We start from the raw sequence: 20,602 nt of genomic DNA on the forward strand, positions 1-20,602 counted from the left end.
AGGGCTGGAAACTGGCTCAAAGGCTAAAAGTACCTGCTCTTGTAGCAGACCTAGGCTCGGGTGCCCATGACAGGCAGCGCCAGTTCTAGAGGACCCAGTGACCTTTTCTTGCCTCCTGGGGTCTCTGCATGCACATGACTCACATACACACACTCAGACTTACACACATACACATAAAAAACCACGCCTTTAAAACAAACCAAATCAACCCAGCAAATAAGCAACTAAAATGACAGATACGAACATCGTGATCATTTATTCTCTTGTATTTTATGGGTTGAAGGAATGGGAGTATATACATGTAAAGAACAGAAATAAGACTTTGGATGAAAATATGTCAACTCAACAAGACAAGAGTTCATTTATCTGATTGTGAGAGAGACACCATGAGTTTCAAAAGGAACTCAAAAGCCAAGTCTTTCACCGGGGTGAAACATTACATCTTTATCATACTTACATAAAAATACAAAATAGTAACCCAGAAGAAAAATCTGTGACAGTTGAGATGCTGTTTGATGAGGAAGAGGGACACTTGAGCATCCTTGAGATGTCTTTCCTTCCAGAGACCTGGTGTGGACAGGACTGCCACACCTTCAGCACGGAATCCATGCTAGCCCCCACAACAGAAGCCTGGGTCTGACTCTGAATATACATTCATGGCCCTCTACACTTACAAGGCTTGTGAGATTTGCATAGATTGAGGTCAGAACAAGATTCACAGTTCCAGAATCACACAAAATACAGAGTAAAAAATAAAATAAAAACCAAAGGAAATGCATGTGGAGAGGCCTTACACTTTGAAGGTTTTTACATTCGAGACAAGTGAATGGGTTCAGGTTATAGATTAAGCGAACGGCTGCAATTACATGGTAAGGTATGCACCCTTTACACAGCTATGACATGTTAACACAAACCCTCTGAGTTTATTCCATCTGAGACAGAGCAGATAAATTATGCAGTCACTTTTATGCCACTGTGCCGCGAATGATACCATCAAGTTACTGATTTCTTCCGGCTACAGAAAAGGAGGTAGGGCAGGAAAAATGCTGCCGCCCCATCTTCTGGGAGAACATTCAAGAAATCCCTTAGGTCCAGTCCCACAGCAACAACCGACAAGGTTTCTGTGGAAAAGAAGTGCACATGAGATGCAACCAAAAGTCCCACTCAGTTTTCCAGTTTGCTTAGTGATTTGAAATTCGTTCAAGTAACAAAATGAATTATAAAAGTAAGAGAATGAATTAGTTCATACTTAATTTATCCCTTTTAAAGCCCTTCAACATTTATTTTGTGTCTAGCCCCTGGAATTTGAGTTACTAACTCACTGGTAGATTGTTACATTATCTTTTAGTCAGAACCTACCATTTACTAATAAAACATACTAACACATGGATGCTGCCTTAATTTTGGAACTGCAGTTAGTATATAAAGATTGTTTGCTAGATCAGGAATACCATTAATTACTAGAAAACATTTTCCTATAGGTTTTTCTCTGTAATGAGATTTTCATGTTAATAATAATCGTACATGTTTTGTGATGACCACACACCTGTTCTGCTACATAGTAAAGTGCTATAAAAACCATTTTCAATATTAAGGAATTTAATAGAGTTGGGGATACATTCAGCACTAGAACCCTTACCTAGTATGTGCAATTTCCTGGATTCAATCCTCAGCACCAATAAAAGAACACAAGGCAGTGTGGCTGGGGTGATGGGGGTGTTACTGATCATTTTAAAGGAGATAATTATATAATTTTGTCCCTATTATTTCTTAGTTAGTGCTGCCCTCCGAGAGTTGGGTAGACAACTCGATTCATTCACACAAGCTTGAAGATCTGCATTCAATCCCAGTGCCCATGGAAAAGAAAGCCAGGCACTGTAGCATGCCTTAATACAAGATCTGGGAAGGCAAAGATAGATTCCTGCAGCTCCCTGTCCAGCCAGTTTAGCTTGGTTAAGTTAGACACAGGTTCCATGTGACTAGCCCCGGTGAGATCCCTGCCTCAAAAACCCATGATGCTTGAGAAATGATGCCCTTTGTCCTGTACACATAGATGCACATATGCCCTCATACACTCTACAAAAATAAATGAATAAATAATAAGAATGTCTTCGAGATCATGTTGTCCTATGAATAAACATTCCTTTCTTCCACGTCTACTCACACTTGAGCAGCGTCTTCTGTGTGATCCTTACCCATTTGCAGGGCTGTTGTAAAACCCACTCTGTCGATCTAAATCACCCTTCACACAGTGGGATGGCCTGCCCTGTCACTACAAAACTAAACAACTCCACAACAGTGACATACGGGAAGGACTTTTAGCTTTGCAGACAGACATATCTGAGAAGAGACGGAGACTCTTCCACCGGAATGCCGAGTGACTTTAAGAATGTTACTCAGCGGCTGGAAATATAGATCAGCGGCTAAGAATACCTGCTGCTCTTCCAGAGGACCTTAGTTTGGTTGCCAGAGCTCATGTCAGGTGGCTTATAACCCCCAATAATTCCATTTCTAGACTGAAACCTTGGGTCTCTGAGGTTACCTACATGCATATAAATGCATACATGCATACACACATACAAACATGCATACACACACACACACACACCTTACACATTCTATCAGTCTGTTTCTCTAGAGAACTCTTAATACAGCATGCATGCTATAATACATACACAAAAGTATATACATAAAAACATTCCTACAAAGGAAGAATAGAGAGTCTCCTGATTGGGTAATGACACTGCTAATGTGTGAAGATGGAGGGCAGCTGTAAGATCAAATGACTGACCCCCAAAGTAGCCCTACCCTTTGCCACAACCCCATGTGTTAACTAGTAACACATGATAGGATAGAAACAGAAAAACATTCATCAAGATTGATAAATGGTAGTCTCCGGATTATAAAAACTGAAATATTTACAAAGATGCAGAAAACTGTAATTTACAAGTTCAAGATTTAAATCCTTAAAGAACTCACTGTTCTTCAACACTTAAAATTATTTTTACTAATCTTAATTTCCCACATGAAGTAAAGTAAAAACCTAGCGTGGTCTAAACTGCTGTAATATTTTAAATGTTGAAAATTTAAGTTTCTATTAAAATAATCTGCTAAGACTCTGGACACGTTAACATCTAAGGCTGTCAGCACCGTGACTAGAGATGCTGGATGAGAACAAGTGAGAGGACGTTCCAGGTGACTCCCGCGCCCTGGGTACCTCACCTGACATCACAGTGGCAAACAAACAACACTAGAGAAGTTAAGAACTTGTGCAATTAAAAACTGCAAGTAAAATTCACAACTATCCAAAGAAGGGGCCATTACCTTTTAACAATGACAGGTGAAGGTGGTACCTCTCTCCGCCACTCTTGACTCTATGACACAGTTCAGGCAGTAGCTTTTTCCACCACAGAATCTATCTTATGGAAAATAAACACATTTTAGTTTGGTGCATCTTATCCTCAGACTTTGAATGAGAATAAAAAGGCTATGCAGGACAGAGCACACAGAGCAACTATATCCTTTGCTTAAGGAATCACCTCTATTATAACAAGGATTTTTATCAGCAGCTAGGCTTCTGATGGGACTTAAAACAAAAGGCAGGCCTGTAACTTGAGGTACACATGTACACATTTATTTTCAAGGAAAAATATGCATATATCCTCTTTTTACCATGGTTGGGAAGAATTGGGGGGAGAAAAAAAAAACTGCTAAAGCTGAAACTCAGCTAACTGCTAAATTAAAGACCAAATATAGAGAAGGAATTTCCCCCACCACACATTATGACTCCCACACCTTCAACTAATCAATGATCTTATCTGAAAAGAACTCTTTAGAGATGAGATATATCACCCCCATGCATTTTTATAGCATCTACAAGTATTCAAAATGTCCACCATTAAACATACACGTTCTTTCGCCACTTGTAAAACTAGACTAACATCAATAGTCCTCATTCTGCAGATAAGCCAACCCAAGTACCAAATCTTAACTCCACTGATGAAGACTAGAAGCATAGTCTGAAATACATACCCAGCGATCCTCCTTCAGCTCCTGATTAGCATATGCAATGACCGCCTCTGGGCATCTCTCCAGCAATGTGTCTAAGCACTGTTCATACTCTTGTAAGCGTGTATTACATAGAACGTGAGCACTAAGGCCAGCAATAGTGTCCTCGGAGAGTGGCTCTAGAAACGGAATAATGGAAGCGACATCCAAGGAAGGGCTACATATGAGAGACTAGAAAGGGAAAAGTGAAATATTATGGAATGAAGCATCCCAAACAGACACACAACAAACATATAGTATATTCTTTTTCAAAATAATAAAATTCAACTTTGCCAAAATAGGAAAGGGAACACAATTTTAGAAAACATGAATATGACCCTAGAATACTTGGACTGAGGTACTAAATAATCTTAAATTCAATTCTACTTTTTAAAAAGCTGCTTAATAACACTGGGACTCTAGCCTAAAGATATGACCACCATGTGGTTAGAGATTTATGCCCCATAATGTTTGGCACAAGTATTTATAATATTGAAAGACCATGAGTGGTTGTAAGTCCAACAAGAAGGAACAGAAAAAGTAAACTATGGTTTATTTTATAATTATATTTCCAAAGGTCAGTTAGGAGAAAATTATGACAAAACTGAGCCAAGACATCTTGAGATACAATTATACACAGAATATGACCAACGTTGCGAAATCCATGCACTGTATAAAACTTGTATAGTAAGACAGATCTCTGGAAGAATACTGCAGTTTGAAAAAGAGGTTAACTCAGTGCCTGATGGGTTGGAACAAAATCCTGTTTGCTTTGTTTTCTTTTAACACTTCTGTTTTTTATAAAATTTAAATGATGAGCTCATAGTATGTTTGTGTGTGTGTGTGTGTATGTGGGGGGGAGGGAGGGGGAGAGAGACCTCATTAGTATTAACTTTACTTTAAAAAACGTAAGCGTCTCAGTGGATTGAGTTCCCTGGTTAGTTTAGCCTGTGGCGTGTCTGCGAGGTACAGTCGGTTGTTAACTGATGGAGAAGTCAGCAGCAGTTCCCTGGACAACTGGTCCTTGGCTGTATAAGGAGGTAGCCTTGACCCACTTGGCTACCACTCAGGCCCAAATAAAGGACTGTAAGTTGGGCTACCTCAACATCTACCCCATCTGTGAACTGCTAGAGCTGGTGAAGGACCAGTCCAGCAGATCCAAAGCTGCAAGATCTCCATGACACAGGGCACCAACGGGGTATCTGCGAGGAGTCCAGTGTGGTTCCAGTACTGATAGTGTAGTCGAAGCCAGAGGCCTCAAAGGAGACCAATGACTCATTGCAGTGAGCTTCTGTAAATAAAGACGAGTAGACAGAAAGGTAGAGTGACACCACAGCTTCCATGGTGAGGTGTCCCCAGCTCCTTTCTGTTTGTTTTTCCTTTTCTTTTGTGGGGTGACTGCAAGGGCAGAGGGTGATACGAAGGAATGGAGAGATGAGTAGGACTAGGGTGTGTGATTGGAAAGTCACTATGAAGAGAACAAGGAAGGAAGCCAGGCAAGCATGAGCTGAGCTGCTGAGCTTCCTTGGCTGTGCGTGAATTCTCTAACTGGAGGTAATGCTACGTAGACTAGCAGGCAGTCCTGTCTTCAGGCTCCTGCTTGAGCGGCCCCTTCACCTGACCTCCCTAAACCATAGACTATGGCCAGGCAGTGTAAGTGAACAATGACCACAGGGACAACTGATTGTACATTTGAGAAGTGACTGTGCAAGGAAGAAATGGCTGATGACCTGAGCCCATTCCCTGAGACCAAGATGATAGGAGAGAAGGGAGCTCCCTATGCTCCCCACCGCGTGACCAGCATACTGTGCCCCGCATCTCAATCTCACTGCTCCCCGAAATCAATAGCAGCAAAATTTCCTTTAAACGTGATCGTTTAGAACCCAGTCTTTGTATCAACACCACCTCCCACAGACTAATGGCAGGCATTGCTTCAATATTCATTCACTTACTAGTATTTTCCTTAAGCAACTTTACTAGTTTTTAGCTTTTACATTCTTTAGCACGTTTTATTCTGACATCAAAATAAACTTCATTTCCCTTTTCCTATAAGAGATATAATCATGACTTAATTTCCTTTCCTGTATCTTCTTCTGCTACAGCATCATCTCAGAGTTACAGGATGACCTGGAACAGCCTCTACACAATGTTAGTCAGCATGATCATTTTATTCCAAACATCTACCAAGGAGTAGCCAGGAAAATAAGGTTGGTATATTTTCTTATCCATCTGGATAATTTCCTGGTAGTGACACAGCACAGATGAAATAAAGTGAGACTCTCCTACTTATATGGAAGGAGGCACAGACTCCTTGTTAAATGTGATAGGAGGAGGCAAAAGCATGGGTACCGAACCACAGCTGAAATGAAGCTAGTCCAAACAGCACAAGGCGTAAAGTTTTACTAAGAATTATAAACATCAGTATAATAAGAAACACTATACAGCAGGGCACAGGTGGCCAGTACTCCTGAATTTTTTTTCAAAAGTATTGTTTAACTCAGAATTCCTAATATAAAATATTGATTTCTATATATGGCTTGCTACAGTGAATAAACAAAACAAAAGAGTGGCGAAAATTATATTCAGTCCTTGGGCCAGCAAATGATTTTTAAAAGATACATTTAGCCCAGCCTGACCTACCATGTTACATGCAGAAACAGTGATAGTCAGAATTCATATACCATAACTATGTCCTGTAGGTTTATGTTAAAGCAACACATGGTGAGAAAGTGGGAAGGTAGGTGGGGAAAGAGTCTGGAAAAGCGGAAGAAAGGGAGAGGAAGAGGAAATTAAGGGAGGAAGAAGATTAAAGCAGATGTGAATGTTTCTCTTGGCACATCTCTAGCTTGATAAGGTTGTTACGATTATTTCTAAGGGTTTCTATGCGTCTAACTTATCTATCTGGGTGGGCAGTTTATATCTTTGTTCACTGGTTGTGAGCTTATTGTGTAGAGGGTTTGTAGATTGAGAATTTAACATATAAAACATTGATAACTTGATGGTTGTGGGGTCAGGTTTGTTTGGGGAGGTGGATGAAGGTGAGTGAAAACAACACTTTTGCTCCACCAGGGACAGCAGCAGGGGTGCTGGAGTGAACCCCGCATGGAATGGAGCCACCGAGTTAGAGATCCCCATAGTGCCATGCCCCCCCATCCCCACCTCCCTGTAGCAGCACTAGTGCAGGATACAAGGTTTCATTTTTTTACTACAGCAACAGTGTCCCATAATTGATTGGAAAAATTCTCTTCTGGGGTCAGATAAACTGGCTACTTTGACATATTTTTCATGACAGATGGTATTGGTTGGGTGGGTATTTACTCTAAATTAGGTTAAGCCACATTAAGCAAAGCTCTTGCTTACAAAAGATCCCTATATATTTGGACACTTGTCTTTCCACAGGTGTAAAAATGAAGACGGTTGTACAGCTTGTTCACCTGCAGCAAGACCAGTCCCTCAGCTCAGATGCTTCATCCATCCCCAGTTCCATCCAGAAGCCAAGATCCCAAAGGTCCTAAATGTGGTCAACTATAGAATTTTGCCTGTCATATATTTTGCTATACTCTAAATTAACAAGACATGTGGTATCACACCATATATACATTGTATAATATATCATAATACACTGCATATTTTAAAAGTAAAAAAGGTGTTTTTATTTACCTGTAATTTCAAAAGGTCTTCTGTGTAATTCCTATCAGCTAAGGAATCAGACGTCATTAACACACGAACCCACGGATATACTAAGCCATAATGACTGCAGGCATTTATCTGAAATATGACAGAAATGCATCACAAGCCAAATATAACAATAGCAAAACAAACACTTTCTTCATCCATTCATTAATCCTCTGCCACATCTCAGGCTGAGTTACATGCTCTTCTAGGAAAAGGAAGCTTTGCAGAATATTTTTCTCTTACACATTAAATAATCTGCAATAAATATTTCCTAATATCTGAAAATTTAAAAATACTCTAGAGAAGTGCTTTCTAGAAAAGAAAAAAATAGCACTGCTCTTAAGATAATTACACTCAAAAAGAGCAAAAGATAACAGTGGGGATAATTTTTATTTATAGCATTTTGGGGGTGACAAAAAAGCCTCTTAGGTTCTCATGATGGTTACCATGAAGCATCCTTTATCCAAGAAATTACACTGGTGACCTTTCCGGTCACTGCATAGTCCCCTCAGCAGTCACAGCAGCGGGACTCAAAGGAAAACAGAGCAGGATGGGTGCCATAGGCTGTCACAGCTGCCTACAACACACCCGAGGCCCAAGTACGCCCTGACAGGAAATCGGACAGTGCAGTACCCCTTACCTCAGCCCTTTCAAAACTGCTCAGAGGCAACCCTTCTGGGGAAAACCCCTCATACACTGTACACTGCAGGGTGGTAAGAAATGAGTAATAATAAGGGTAATGAAGGCCATGTTCTTTTTTTTGACGTATGGAACTTGGGATAGGTAGGGTTTCATGGAGCCCAGGCTGGACTGGAAATCCCTTTGTAGACCAGGTTGGTCTGGAACTCAGAGATCTACCAGCCCTGCCTTCTGAATGGAAAGATTAAAGGCATTTACCAAGACACCTGACTTCCAGGTGATAGTCTTACCATTTTTTTAAATTTATTTACTTGTGTGTGTGTGTTTGTGTGTGTGTGTGTGTGTGTGTGTGTGTGTGCTTAGATAACATTTTTAGGAGTCAGTTTGCTCCTTCTACTGTGGTTCCCAGGGATGAAACTTAGGTGGCCAGACTTGGCACCAAGGGCCTTTACCGGATGGATAAGCAATCTCAGCAGCCCCAGATGGTAGTCTTTAGAATGGGAAAGTATGTAAGATATTGGTAACTTTAGTCATAGGTACGTTCTAAGCATTAAAAATAAGGTAGGGGTTAGGAAGATAGCCTCAGGGGGTAAAGTGTTTACCTCACAAAAATGAAAACCTGACTTAGAGTCCTGGGACCTGGATAATGTCAGGTGCAGTGGTACAAGTCTGCCATCTCAGTGTTGAGGAGGCAGAACAGAGGACACCTAGGCCTCTGGCCAGCGACGGACCCTGGCTGACAATAAATGGACAGAGTCCCTAAGAATGACGCCTGAGAGTGACCTTTAGTCTGTACATAGGGCATCTGTATCTGTGCACCTGCACTGCACTAGCTCCCTCTCTGAAAACCAGGACTGCAGCCCACAGTGTATGCATTTAAGGTATTTCACTGTCTTACCAAATCCTCTGCTGTTCTCAATGGTAAGGTATCAGGACTGTGCCTCTTAGATAACCTCCAGACGTACTGAGCTATGAGCTTGAAAAAGAGTTCCTCGAGAACCACATTCGGGAGACAAGCTACGAGCTGAGCTTCCCAGAAGTCTACCAAAAGCTGAGGGACCGTGTCTTCATCCTTTCCACACAGCACCTAGAATGGCCAGCAGAGCTATGGTCACATGGTCAGACAGCAGAGCTATGGTCACATGGTCAGACAGCAGAGCTATGGTCACATGGTCAGACAGCAGAGCTATGGTCACATGGTCAGACAGCAGAGCAATAGCTCCACCATGTGGTCATGCAGTTCATAATTTTGGCTTGACTGCCACGGGCAAGAGCAAAGTTACACATTTTTTGTTAATAAGACACAGACTGTAGATGGCAGGCATGGAGTTAGTTTCTGCACAAACAGTCTTTTAATCTGTATGTTTACATTATAAACTGATCATACAGAAGTCTGCTTTTCAATGATGAATGAAACTTCAGTTCTATTCCCTACTCTTCTTTGGTTTCTGTCCGATCACTCAGAAAAATTACGTCTTCAACTGCACGAACCTTAAGGAAAGAATCTGCTTCTTCAGTTCCAATTTTACCATTCTTCTGTAAGCCTAGGACTGAAGCCACAAGCAATCCAGGCTGAGTTTCCTTCAAGTTAGTTGCAAGTTCAGTAGGAACGATCTGTCCTCTGCGCTGCTGAGCTAACAGCCGAGGTTCCAGAATGAAGCCATATACCAACTGCATCTTCAGATTAAAAACATAAACGTTGGAGTGAAATGTACACTGCATCCACATATTCATCCCATCCTAGGGTCTTCATGATTTATGGGCAAGTTATTAACATGTATTTCTGGTTTTTAGCCACAAAAACTAGCTCTTATTCCCAAGAAGAATATTATTGTCTTTCTCATATAAATTATTAACAGATAATTAAACTTAGAGATGTCCCATTTTTGTAAAGTTTGAGATTAGAAATACATACATATATACATATCTATGTGTGTGTATATGTATGTATGCATGTATGTATGTATGTATGTACATATATACACACATACACACATCCTAAGTCTTTTCAAAGTTGTAGAAAGAAAACTCTGATTTTCAGAATTCTACTCTTCAAAGCAGATTCGGCGATGCTGACTTGTTTTCACAGCGAACCATCTCCTGGTATAATGATGCTTTCCCTGTTTCAGAAAGCACAGTTATACCATGAGCATTTGGCCAACCAGGCAACAGTAAGAACAAGGAAGGCCTAGGCTCTAAAGTCACCCTGCCTGCTTAATATTGACCAACTGTGCAATCACAAACATGCCATTTTAGCTCTTGAGTGTATGACAGTCACAGTAGCACTGATCTCAGCACTCAACAAGAATTAAGTGAAATGACACAGGCAAGCCATTTAGAACAGGCCTGGAACTCATGTCCACAAACGATCCCCTTGCCACCACCCTGAAGTATCTAACATGTTTGGCCTCTATTCCTCAATGATCCCTTTTCTAAAAGAAATGGCATTTCCGCCTTTGGTGTCACTTGTGATTTTCCTAAGGGACAGTATTTTTGATCCTATCAAACTCCTGTGGCTTACAGTTAACATCCCCCTTTCTATACTTGAGAAACTCATCACTGTTGTGCTTTCAGTGAATACCTACTCTGATTGTTGGCGTTGGGCATAGCTTTTCTATTCTTCTGTACAAACATAATGTTCTGAATATATGTGGTACTTTAATGAAGAAAGATCTCTCAGTAGCCACTGCTGATATTTATCAATCTTTTTTTTTCCATTTGATGGATCTAAAGTTCCATCTAATACTTTTATCTGTTACTAAGAAACCATGAGGTGCAAAGAAGTCAGAATCAAGTCCAATGCCTCGAGAACTACTCCAATTCTCTTTCAGACTTCAGTTAATACCATGCATTGTACTATACCTCTGAATGGCTTTTCATTTCATTTCTGTACATGTCAAGATCTCCCATTTTCAAGGCCACTGCAGCCTTGGTCAAGGTTACTAAGACTGGCGAAACTCCACAAGTATCCAGCTTCCTTAAATAATGCAAGGCAGTTAAAGGATCAATATTCTTCATAGAAGGACTAGAGAGAACATGAGGCAGTTGCTTCGGCTCAGCCACATGAAATATCTGAGCCACTTTTGCGGCTAATTCCTTTGATGAGTATGAACAAAAAATAAACAGTTAGCCAATAGGAAACAATATAGTCAGGGAACAAAAGGAATATGTATAAAAATGCAATAGATAAATAATATAATGTTATTATTGAGAAACACAGAGATTATGAAACTATTTGAAAGGCCAAAAATGAGCCAATATGATCTGTGTGCAGAGATACAATAAGAAAATAAATGCAGTAAAAAAAGTAAAATTTGGACCAGCATTTCTAATTTTAATCACATAGGAGAAAATGTTACTGTACTTAAAAATCTATAATTTAAAAACTATACCTTAGTTCAAAGTATACTCAATAATAGAATTCAGGTAAAAAAATTTACTTCTCTTGAAATCTCCAAATATATGGTATTTCAATTCCCAACAGTACTTAAAATACAAAGGATGCTAAAAATAATCTTTAATGATATGTTAAGAGGTCATTGGCCCTTAAATAAAGTTTAGACACTTGAAGATAGGGCAAATGGAGTTGTGGGGAGAAACATACTGCAGAGGAAGGCAGGGACCAGATTTTGTCCTTCACCTGAGACTCAATCTCTCTGTGGGCAGGTCCCTCAGCCACAACAGCCTCCAGGCTGAATACTGAGGAAGCATGAGAAGGTGACACCTAAATTCTTTTCCAAGCTATATTTCTAAGACAATTAAATAAGTAAAGGGCATGCTAATTTTTAGGGGGGAAAAACAAAAATTTTGGAACTTAAATTCTAAATACTATAAAATAAAAAACTATATAAAGTTAAAAAGAGAAGCTATAACTTTATAGAAAATTATATTCACTTCACTTAATTCTTCATCCAGGTTTTCATAAAGAGAATGATTAATATAAAATATTAATCCTTTCTCATATTTCTGTGAATCACTCTCTTCTGTCCAGTCCACACGAGCCAAGACTTCAGCCAGAGACAAACCAGACATCTTATAGTATGGCAAAGCGAGATGGGATTGCTCAGTGTTAAGCCTAAGGAGAAGAAATTGTAAAGGGCTTCAAATGTACATTTCTATGCCAGCAAGTAATAAAACAGATAATGCTTTTCAAAGACATAAGCCTCACAGCTTGACTTTATAAAGTCACTCTAATTAGCATTTTTCCTGAGCATATTAAAGGTAGAAAAGCGATCCTTCATTAAGTACATTTTAATATTTAATATGGCTCTAAAAATGGCATTTATAGTCTATCTCAGTCACTGATAATCACAGAGGTGAAGTAAGTCTATGAAACATTGTCTACAAAAACTTTTATAAAAATGATTCTCAGAACTGGAGAGCTGGCCCTGCCCCTTACCACCTCCAGCATTCAGGCGAAGCCAGCACTGCACCTCACCTAGGCAGCAGTGTGGCTGGCCCTTAGGTCAAGAGAGCGGAGAGGTGGCCTGGGTCCTTACAGGCTGCAGCACTGGGTGAGCTAACCAGGATAGTGCTGGCTCTGGTTGTGAGAGTGCGGGAGAGCTTTGGCAGGCTGACCAACCCAGCTATCAACCAGGCCCAGATAGAAGGCAGATACAGATGTTGGGCCACCCTAACATCTACCTCATCTATGAACTAATGGATCTCGTGAAGGGGCTGGTTCAGCAGATCCAAAACTTCAGAATCTCCTGACACTGGGCAACAACCAGATAGCAGACAGGAGTCCCAGTGAACATCCAGGGTTGATACTGTAGAACATGCCAGTGACTCATTATGACAAACATTTGCCAGTAAAGATGTGTAGACAAAAGTGCACCCTGTGAAACTTCCATGAAGAGATGTTCTGTGTTACTGTTTGTTGATTTTTCTTTTGGTTTTGGTTTAGTTGGAGGTTTTTTTTTTTGGGGGGGGGGGTTGTAAAGGAAAAGGGAGATGAGTGGGAGTGGAGTGCATGATGTAAGTCAATAAAAATTTTAAAAAATGGCTCTCAGAAATACAGAACTCTACTGACCTTAATAAGGCTTTCTGATAGCGTGAAAGCACTGAGTGCTAATATTAGTATCTCAGACTGCTCCAGCTACACCCCTCCCTCGAACTACCAGGCGACAAACAAGTACCAAAACCATCTCAGCTCTTTTTCTGTGAGCATGTGCCCCTCAAATCCTGAAAACAAAATAAAATGATCCTGAGAAAGCAAAATAAAGCAAGTAAGTAAATAAATAAGACCACCCTCCGAACATGAGAGTTAGGTGGGTTTATTATGCCTTTAACCAACTGTGGTACTTCCAGACACTAGGCAGGTCACATTCATTTTGTATCTCTACGCCTACCACACACCTGCGTGTGCAGTATGTGCAACAAATGAGAAAATGAACCAACTCCCAGAGATTAAAAAAGCCTGGTAAGTGCACGCGAAACTCTGCAACCAAGCTTAAGAGGGCGCGCCGACCTGCTGTAACAGTCTCCAAGGTGTCCACAGCTCTCTTTGAAAGCTTCCAGGAGCTCGGCTTTCTCCGCAGGCTCCAGCCGGCTGCCGTCCATCAGGGCGGCTCTCACTAGCAGATGAGCCTCGCTGAGCAAGTGGAGACAGCTTTCGGTCTTCACAGTCTTGTAGCTGTCACTATAGTCTACCTGAAACACAAAGAGCTCTGTTACATTTTGTTATCAAAATTAATAAATGGGCATGTTAAACACTAAAATTAAATAAATGGCCGCATATTGCCTTGGTTTGCTTTTTATTGCTGTGATAAAAATCAAAGGCAACTTGGGGACTAAGGTTCTACAAACTTGTCTACAGGCCATTCAGATGCAGGTATTTTCTCGAACAAGGTTTCTCTTGTTTCTCTTTTCAGATAACTCTAGCTTTTGTCAAGTTGATAAAAACAAAAACAAAACCCCTAACCTGGTCATTAAAGAGCAGAGTTTTCTTTCTTCACAATCTATAGACCAATGTAATACACATTACTTTGTTAGCAGCTTAAAGCATTAAGAAATTCCAAATGATATAACAGTAATAAGGTAGTTATCAATAATTTGTTCCCAATTTGATAAGGCTTTTGAACATATTTGAAATAATCAGTTTTTTCTGTAAAGGTCTGTGACTTAGCTTTTTCAAACTAAGAACACGTCTGCCCTGTTGAGTTTCGCTGGAGACTGTAATTGTGACATCCAATTCCATAGCTCACAGTGGGATGAGGCCCGGCATCCAATAACTCAATAACCAGAGTCATCAGAATCCAGGACTCACATGTGATCTAAGACTTCCCATGACAAAGTTGACATAGTTACTAGTGTAAAAATGGCAGAGATAAGTTAGTGATACTTAGCCGTACTTCCAGACCGACATCCCCAGCGAAGTATCAACGGTCGTCGTTTGCTTCCACAATGTAAAGAATACAACACTATCTATGCAGCTTTCTGCCTGCAAATGCTTTACCATAATCCAATCACTTAAAAAAGTAACCAAATTAAGAACATTCTCAAAACAAAGAAAAGAAAACAGAGAGAGAAAATCTGTCTCTCTGGGAAATAACTGTTGATAAATGACAGAATACACCATGAGGGCAAATAGGAGAAATATAGTCAAAAGTCGATCTGTGTGTCAGCTGTAAGGTTCTCTTTCTCACTATTTCTCTTAAGCTTGGTATTATTTAAAGACAAGTATTTTAACTGCCAGTAAGGAATGAGCCTGTTAGACCAGGACAGGAAGGCCCACTCTAGGCCCCTCGCAGGCTGCAGCAGAGATTAGGCAGCAACAAGAGCAATGTCTGCCTAGACTCAGCCTCTGGTGTCCAATCTCACTCTGAAGTTTCATGAAGATGTCTGAAGAGATACCATTTCTTTGTACAGCTGAACTGGTGCCGTGGTATTCACGATATACAGATTCCATCCAGCTTCAGCTACATCAGGGACTCTGCCCTGAACACTGGCATTTTTTCTAGAACTGAAAAGGATCAAAATTAGAAGGCATGCTATTAATAAGTGACAGCTTTCACCAGTAAACATTGGGTACTATAAAATAATACAAGTATGACATCACTTCTGTTTAATTTTTCCTTGGTTAATTAGCATGCATATAGCCGGTATCCACAGTCCACACAACTAACTGCACGGTACGTGGCACTTCCTATCCTGTCATAAACCGAGAAGCCGAGCTGCCTCCAATTCTCTAACACTAAGCTCGTCACACAGGCATGCATCAGCTTTGTTCTGGCTCTCTCCTCCAGGACTTCCATGAGTCCCACCATACCATGGACCATGAAATCATAACAGAAGCAACATGGAAAACACTCACATCACTGGAAAATGTTCAGGATGCATAAGCCTGTGAGTTAGCTTGCAACATTATCATGTCTCTTACTGTTACTGTGATGCATTTCCTTTAGTATAAAACAGATTATTCCTTAATCTAAATAATATACCAGTATGCTCTTTTACAGTATAAAAGTGACCACTGGATAAATGCAAGTGCTTAAAGGACAAAGAAGAAAAACGGTAAAGAGACCTTTGTGGCCAGAACTATCATTACAGTTTCTATCACCATAACTGTACAGAGAAGGCATGTCTTTTAGATTCTTATTCATAGTGCAGATGATAGCTACTCAAACTAGTTTATAATGTATTGCTTACAAAAGTCTCGTGGTAAAATATAAGCAATATTATGGAAATATTTACACCTTCTCTATTTTCTCTGGAAAGGCCATCTATCTAATCTTAGTTTCAACTAAAACAATAAAGCTAAGATAAACATAAAACATACCAGTTATACCTCATTCCAGAAACTAGCAGAAATGGGTAGGGCAAGGGAGAATGCTTACAGACGTCTCCTGGGTGACTCTCTTCTCTCTGGAACGGCCTCGGGCTCTGCCTTCGTCAGAAGTATGATGTGGTTTTTAAAATGACAGATGGCTTTCAACCCTATGAAAAGCTGTATCCTTAGAGCACAAACGTCCATACTGACAGGCGGGCAAGCCTAGTAAAGGATACATTACACATTGTAACCCCAGGAATGAAGGTATGTGAACCTCATCTTCAGAAGTCAGGGCTGGGGATATAGCTTAGCTGGAAGGGTACATGAAGTCCTGGGATCAATTACCTGCACAGCATACCAGGGGTAGTGGTTCGTACCGATAATCCCCACTGAGGTAGAGACAAGATGACCAGAAAAGGTTATAGTCCGCTACAAAGTGAGTTAGAGGCTAACCTCAGATACATGAGACCCTGTCTTTAAAAACAAACCAACAAAATCAGTCACTCATTTGATCAGAATCCTCCACTCGGTTCCTGTTCTTTAGAATACTAACATAGATAGGCATGTCAGTAACCCTTACAGATTTTTTTCCCCTGACTATAAATACTGAGAGGGTGTCACAGCCGTGGGAGCTACTGCAGCGTAGTCCCTGAAGACCTTGTTGGAAGAGAAGCCTAGGCTCCTTTTCCATCAGAGAAATCTTTATAAGTGGTTTCTGGGCCTACTAGAGTGCGTGGAAAAAAAAAAAAAGTCTGTATTTTTGCCTGTCCTGAACCCCTTTCTTGTGAACAAAGTCTGGGAGATGTAGCAGCCTGAGCCATGTGTCTCAATAGGACATAGGACACTAGTGCTCTCCAGATATCTGCTAGTAGTACTGTGCTAACAGTACCTCAGCTAGGTGGTGCTAGTACATGTCTTTAATCCCAGCACTCATGGGGAGGTAGAGGCAGGCAGCTCTCTGAGTTAGAGGCAAAACTGGTCTACAGAGCAAGTTCCAGGACAGAGAAACCCTGTCTCAAAAAACAAAACAAACAACAACAAAACAGCACCTCTAGCTCCCTAGGCAGGAACAAATAGCTATTTATTAATAACCATCTTATCTGTTAATAATCATTGACCGAACCCCACCACCCATCCCACAAAAGGCGCTAAAGGTTGTATGTAGACAAAAAGTATGCACACACACACACACACACACATCACAGATATTCATTCAGTTAATTTATACCTTAGAAGTAAACAGCACAGATTATATTATACAAATGATGACTACGTTACTCAGAAAAAGAAACTCAAGGTCAGATGATTATCAACAACTCCATTCCCACATTCACTTGTAAGCCAAGCTTTTCTGGTATTGAGGCTATTCTTAGGAAAAACACAAATGAACCGATGGTTTATCTAGCATATCCTGTAAGGAAGGCTTGGAAAATAAATAATTGTGTTCTGATGACAGTAAAAATAAAACAACTTTTGTGTATCACATTCAATTGCACAATGTTGACTACACTGTCTCAATAGTTCTGCACAATTGCTACCAAGACGTCTTTAAAAGCAAGGCTGTAAAACCTGTGATCCCAGCACTTTAAAAAGACTGACAAAGGATTAGATAGCAAATTCCAGGCCAGCCTGGGCTACTGTATGAAGGGAGAAAGAAAAGCTAAAAACAAAACAAAACGAATAATACTGTGTCATAGTTGTGAACTGTCCTCTAAAGCAGTGGTTCTCAACCTTCCTAATGCTGTGACTTTTTAAGTCAGTTCCTCATATTATGGTATGCCCCAACCATCAAATTCTTTTCATTGCTACTTTATAACTATAATTTTACTAGTGTTATGAATCATGATGTAAATATTTTTGAAAACAGAGGTTCACCAACGGGGACAAGACACACAGGTTGAGAAATGTCACCCTAAAGGCACACCATACCTACCGCTTATAACACTTTAAAGCTGTCCAATCACACATCAGAAATGCTGGCTAGTTTCTATCCAGAACTCCTAATTTAATGAATGCATTAATTAGCATTATTGATATGATGAAACACCATGACAAAAGCAAGACCAGGAAGGAAGAATGGGTCATTTGGTTCACAATTCCACAACATAGTCCATCACTGAAAAAACGTCAGGACAAAGAATTTAAGAAGGGCCAGAACATCGGCTTGCTCCTCCTTGCTCCCTCAGCCTGCTTTCTTACAGAACCCAGGGCCACCAGCCAAGGGATGGCTCCCCCACAATGGGCTGGACCCTATCCCACCAATCAGTAATTAAGAAGATGCACTGCTTGTGTGATCTTTTGGAGGCATTTTCTCGATTGGAGTTCCCTCCTCTCCAGTTGACATAAAATTACCCAGCACAATGAATACAACCTTTCGGGGCCTTCCGTCTTGACCAATTTCAGGCCTAAAGGTAAGTGTGTAAGCATTTATGTGCTCCGTCCAGCTCAGTGCTCTACTGTCAACGGGCCAGCACTAACCTTTAGTGTAGTATCCATGCATAGGTCCTCCTCATGAGCCACCGCTGCGCTGCATCTCACCGTGAAGCACTGCAGGCTTTGGCTAAGGAAGAAGAGATATTCCACTAAGCAAAGTGGGAGCCAGGAACCAATGCACCCACCTCAGTGGGGAGGTAGCACAGGGAAGAAGACAATGCTATTATCTGTCACATGATACCGAGTTAGATTGGGACAGTGTGGCTGAGTCCCTGAGGTGTGTTTGTGGACTACCTCAATGGACAATCTCAAACACTGACTGTGACCAAAGAGTAAGGCTAGTACTACCTCTTACAGGGGTAGGCACCTTATATGACAGCGCATACAGCCAGTTGTGATGTGAAGGGAGACTGAGGATGGGGCACAACATTTGCTGTGGGGCAAGAGTGACAGTGGGACAGCTGGGACAGAACAGTCAGGGATCATTAGGTGCTAGGGACAAAAGGTAGTGTAGTGGTTTGAATAGGTTTGGCCCCCCTAGACTCACATGTTTGAGTACTTTGCCCACAGGGAGTGACACCATTAGGAGGTGTGTTCTCGTTAGAATAGGTAATGGCCTTGTTGAAAGAAATGTGTTACTTCAGGGGTGTGCTCTGAGGTCCTAAGTTCAAGCTCCACCCAGGGTGGAAAAGAGATTTTTGGCAGCATTCGGATCAAGATATAGAACTCGGGGCTCCTCCAGCACCATGTCTGCCACACACTGCCATGCCTTCCGCCATGATGACAGTGGACTGAACCTCTGAAACTGTAAGCCAGCCCCAGTTAAATGTTTGCCTTTATGAAAGTTCCCTTGGTCGTGGTGTCTGTCCACAACAATGGAAGCCTGAACTAGAACAGGCAGGACCCTCTGACTTGTTTCCTCCTAGCAAAGCTTGTTTGCTCCTACTGGACTACTGAACACAAGTACAGAAGGAATAAAGGGTGTGCACTCAGATGTCTGTCTTAGTTACTTTTCTATTGCTGCGAGCAAACACCAATGAACAGGGTAACTTATTAAAGAAAGAGTTTAGCTGGGCAGTGGTGACACATGCATTTAATCCCAGCACTTAGGAGACAGAGGCAGACAGGACTCTCAGATTGAGACATCCTGGTCTATAGAGCAAGTTCCAGGACAGCCAAGCCTACACAGAGAGATCTAGTCTTGAAAAACCTAAACAAACAAACAAGTTTGATCTGGTTTATGGTTTCAGAGGATTAGTGTTCATAATGGCAGAAAGAAGGAATATCTGGGAGCTCACATCCTAATCCACAACAATGAGACAGAGAGAACACTGGGAATCGCCCATGTCTTTGGGAACCTCAAAGCCCACATAAATATCACTGTTCATCCTCTAGGAAGGGGACCCAGAGAGAGTAAAAGGGACAAGTGGAAAAGCCCCCAGAGTACCAGCAGTTCCTTTTCTGATCCCCATCAGCTGTGATGCAAAAGGCTCTTGTCAGCTACACATTCCCCACCAAAATTTACTGACATCTCTAAAACCTGGAGCCTAACAATCCTCCCTCTTCAAGTTACATCTGTAGACCATTTTGTCACAATAATGACATGAGAAGTAACATATCATACAGTTGTAGTAGGTATGCTCACTAGTCTCTCATTGTACTATATCCATGTGTATAACCAGATGAAGAAAAATGAAAAGTCTCCTTGCACATGGGATGGAAATAAGTATTTCTATTCCTCTACTCGCCCTCCACTTCCTTGGTTTCTGAGAGATGACAGTCAATCTTAAAAGAGCTTTTTCTTGGGACTGGAGAGTTGCTGGTCTTGTAGAGGACCTGGGTTTGGTTCCCAGCCTGCACATAGTGGCTCACAACCACCCACAATCTCAGTTGCAGGGGATCTGACACGCTCATCTAGCGTCTGTGGGCAGCTGGCACAAACACATTATACGCAGTCACATGGTACACATACTCACAGGCAAAACACTCAAAATAAAAAATCTAAAATATCCTTGTCTTCTTTTTCTTTTTTAACAC

General features: G+C 41.0%; 2 protein-coding genes across 5 annotated transcripts in view; one reads left to right on the forward strand and one right to left on the reverse strand.

Annotated features, from left to right (window-relative positions):
* Nucleotides 1–7,668, forward strand: part of CP (ceruloplasmin) — a 45,205-nt gene extending 37,537 nt beyond the window's left edge. For both annotated transcript variants that reach the window (XM_080929403.1, XM_080929404.1), the window contains exons 19-20: nucleotides 6,150–6,254; nucleotides 7,447–7,668. In XM_080929403.1, coding sequence (XP_080785529.1) covers nucleotides 6,150–6,241 — 92 coding nt within the window. In that variant the 3' untranslated portion in view covers nucleotides 6,242–6,254; nucleotides 7,447–7,668. The remainder of the gene's footprint in view (nucleotides 1–6,149; nucleotides 6,255–7,446) is intronic.
* Nucleotides 276–20,602, reverse strand: part of HPS3 (HPS3 biogenesis of lysosomal organelles complex 2 subunit 1) — a gene marked incomplete at its 5' end in the record, with an annotated part of 33,237 nt that continues 12,910 nt past the window's right edge. The window contains 12 exons of one of the 3 annotated variants that reach the window (XM_080929406.1): nucleotides 276–1,121; nucleotides 3,325–3,415; nucleotides 4,033–4,239; nucleotides 7,708–7,815; nucleotides 9,260–9,448; nucleotides 9,853–10,038; nucleotides 11,224–11,457; nucleotides 12,256–12,436; nucleotides 13,832–14,013; nucleotides 15,217–15,325; nucleotides 16,200–16,354; nucleotides 18,611–18,692. In XM_080929406.1, coding sequence (XP_080785532.1) covers nucleotides 994–1,121; nucleotides 3,325–3,415; nucleotides 4,033–4,239; nucleotides 7,708–7,815; nucleotides 9,260–9,448; nucleotides 9,853–10,038; nucleotides 11,224–11,457; nucleotides 12,256–12,436; nucleotides 13,832–14,013; nucleotides 15,217–15,325; nucleotides 16,200–16,354; nucleotides 18,611–18,692 — 1,852 coding nt within the window. In that variant the 3' untranslated portion in view covers nucleotides 276–993. Of the gene's footprint in view, nucleotides 1,122–3,324; nucleotides 3,420–4,032; nucleotides 4,240–7,707; nucleotides 7,816–9,259; nucleotides 9,449–9,852; nucleotides 10,039–11,223; nucleotides 11,458–12,255; nucleotides 12,437–13,831; nucleotides 14,014–15,216; nucleotides 15,326–16,199; nucleotides 16,355–18,610; nucleotides 18,693–20,602 lie in introns of all 3 variants that reach the window. The other 2 variants (XR_013975343.1, XM_080929407.1) reach the window with 2 other exon arrangements.

The sequence above is a fragment of the Micromys minutus genome (assembly GCF_963924665.1).
Source record: "Micromys minutus genome assembly, chromosome: 15".
Classification (NCBI taxonomy): domain Eukaryota; kingdom Metazoa; phylum Chordata; class Mammalia; order Rodentia; family Muridae; genus Micromys; species Micromys minutus.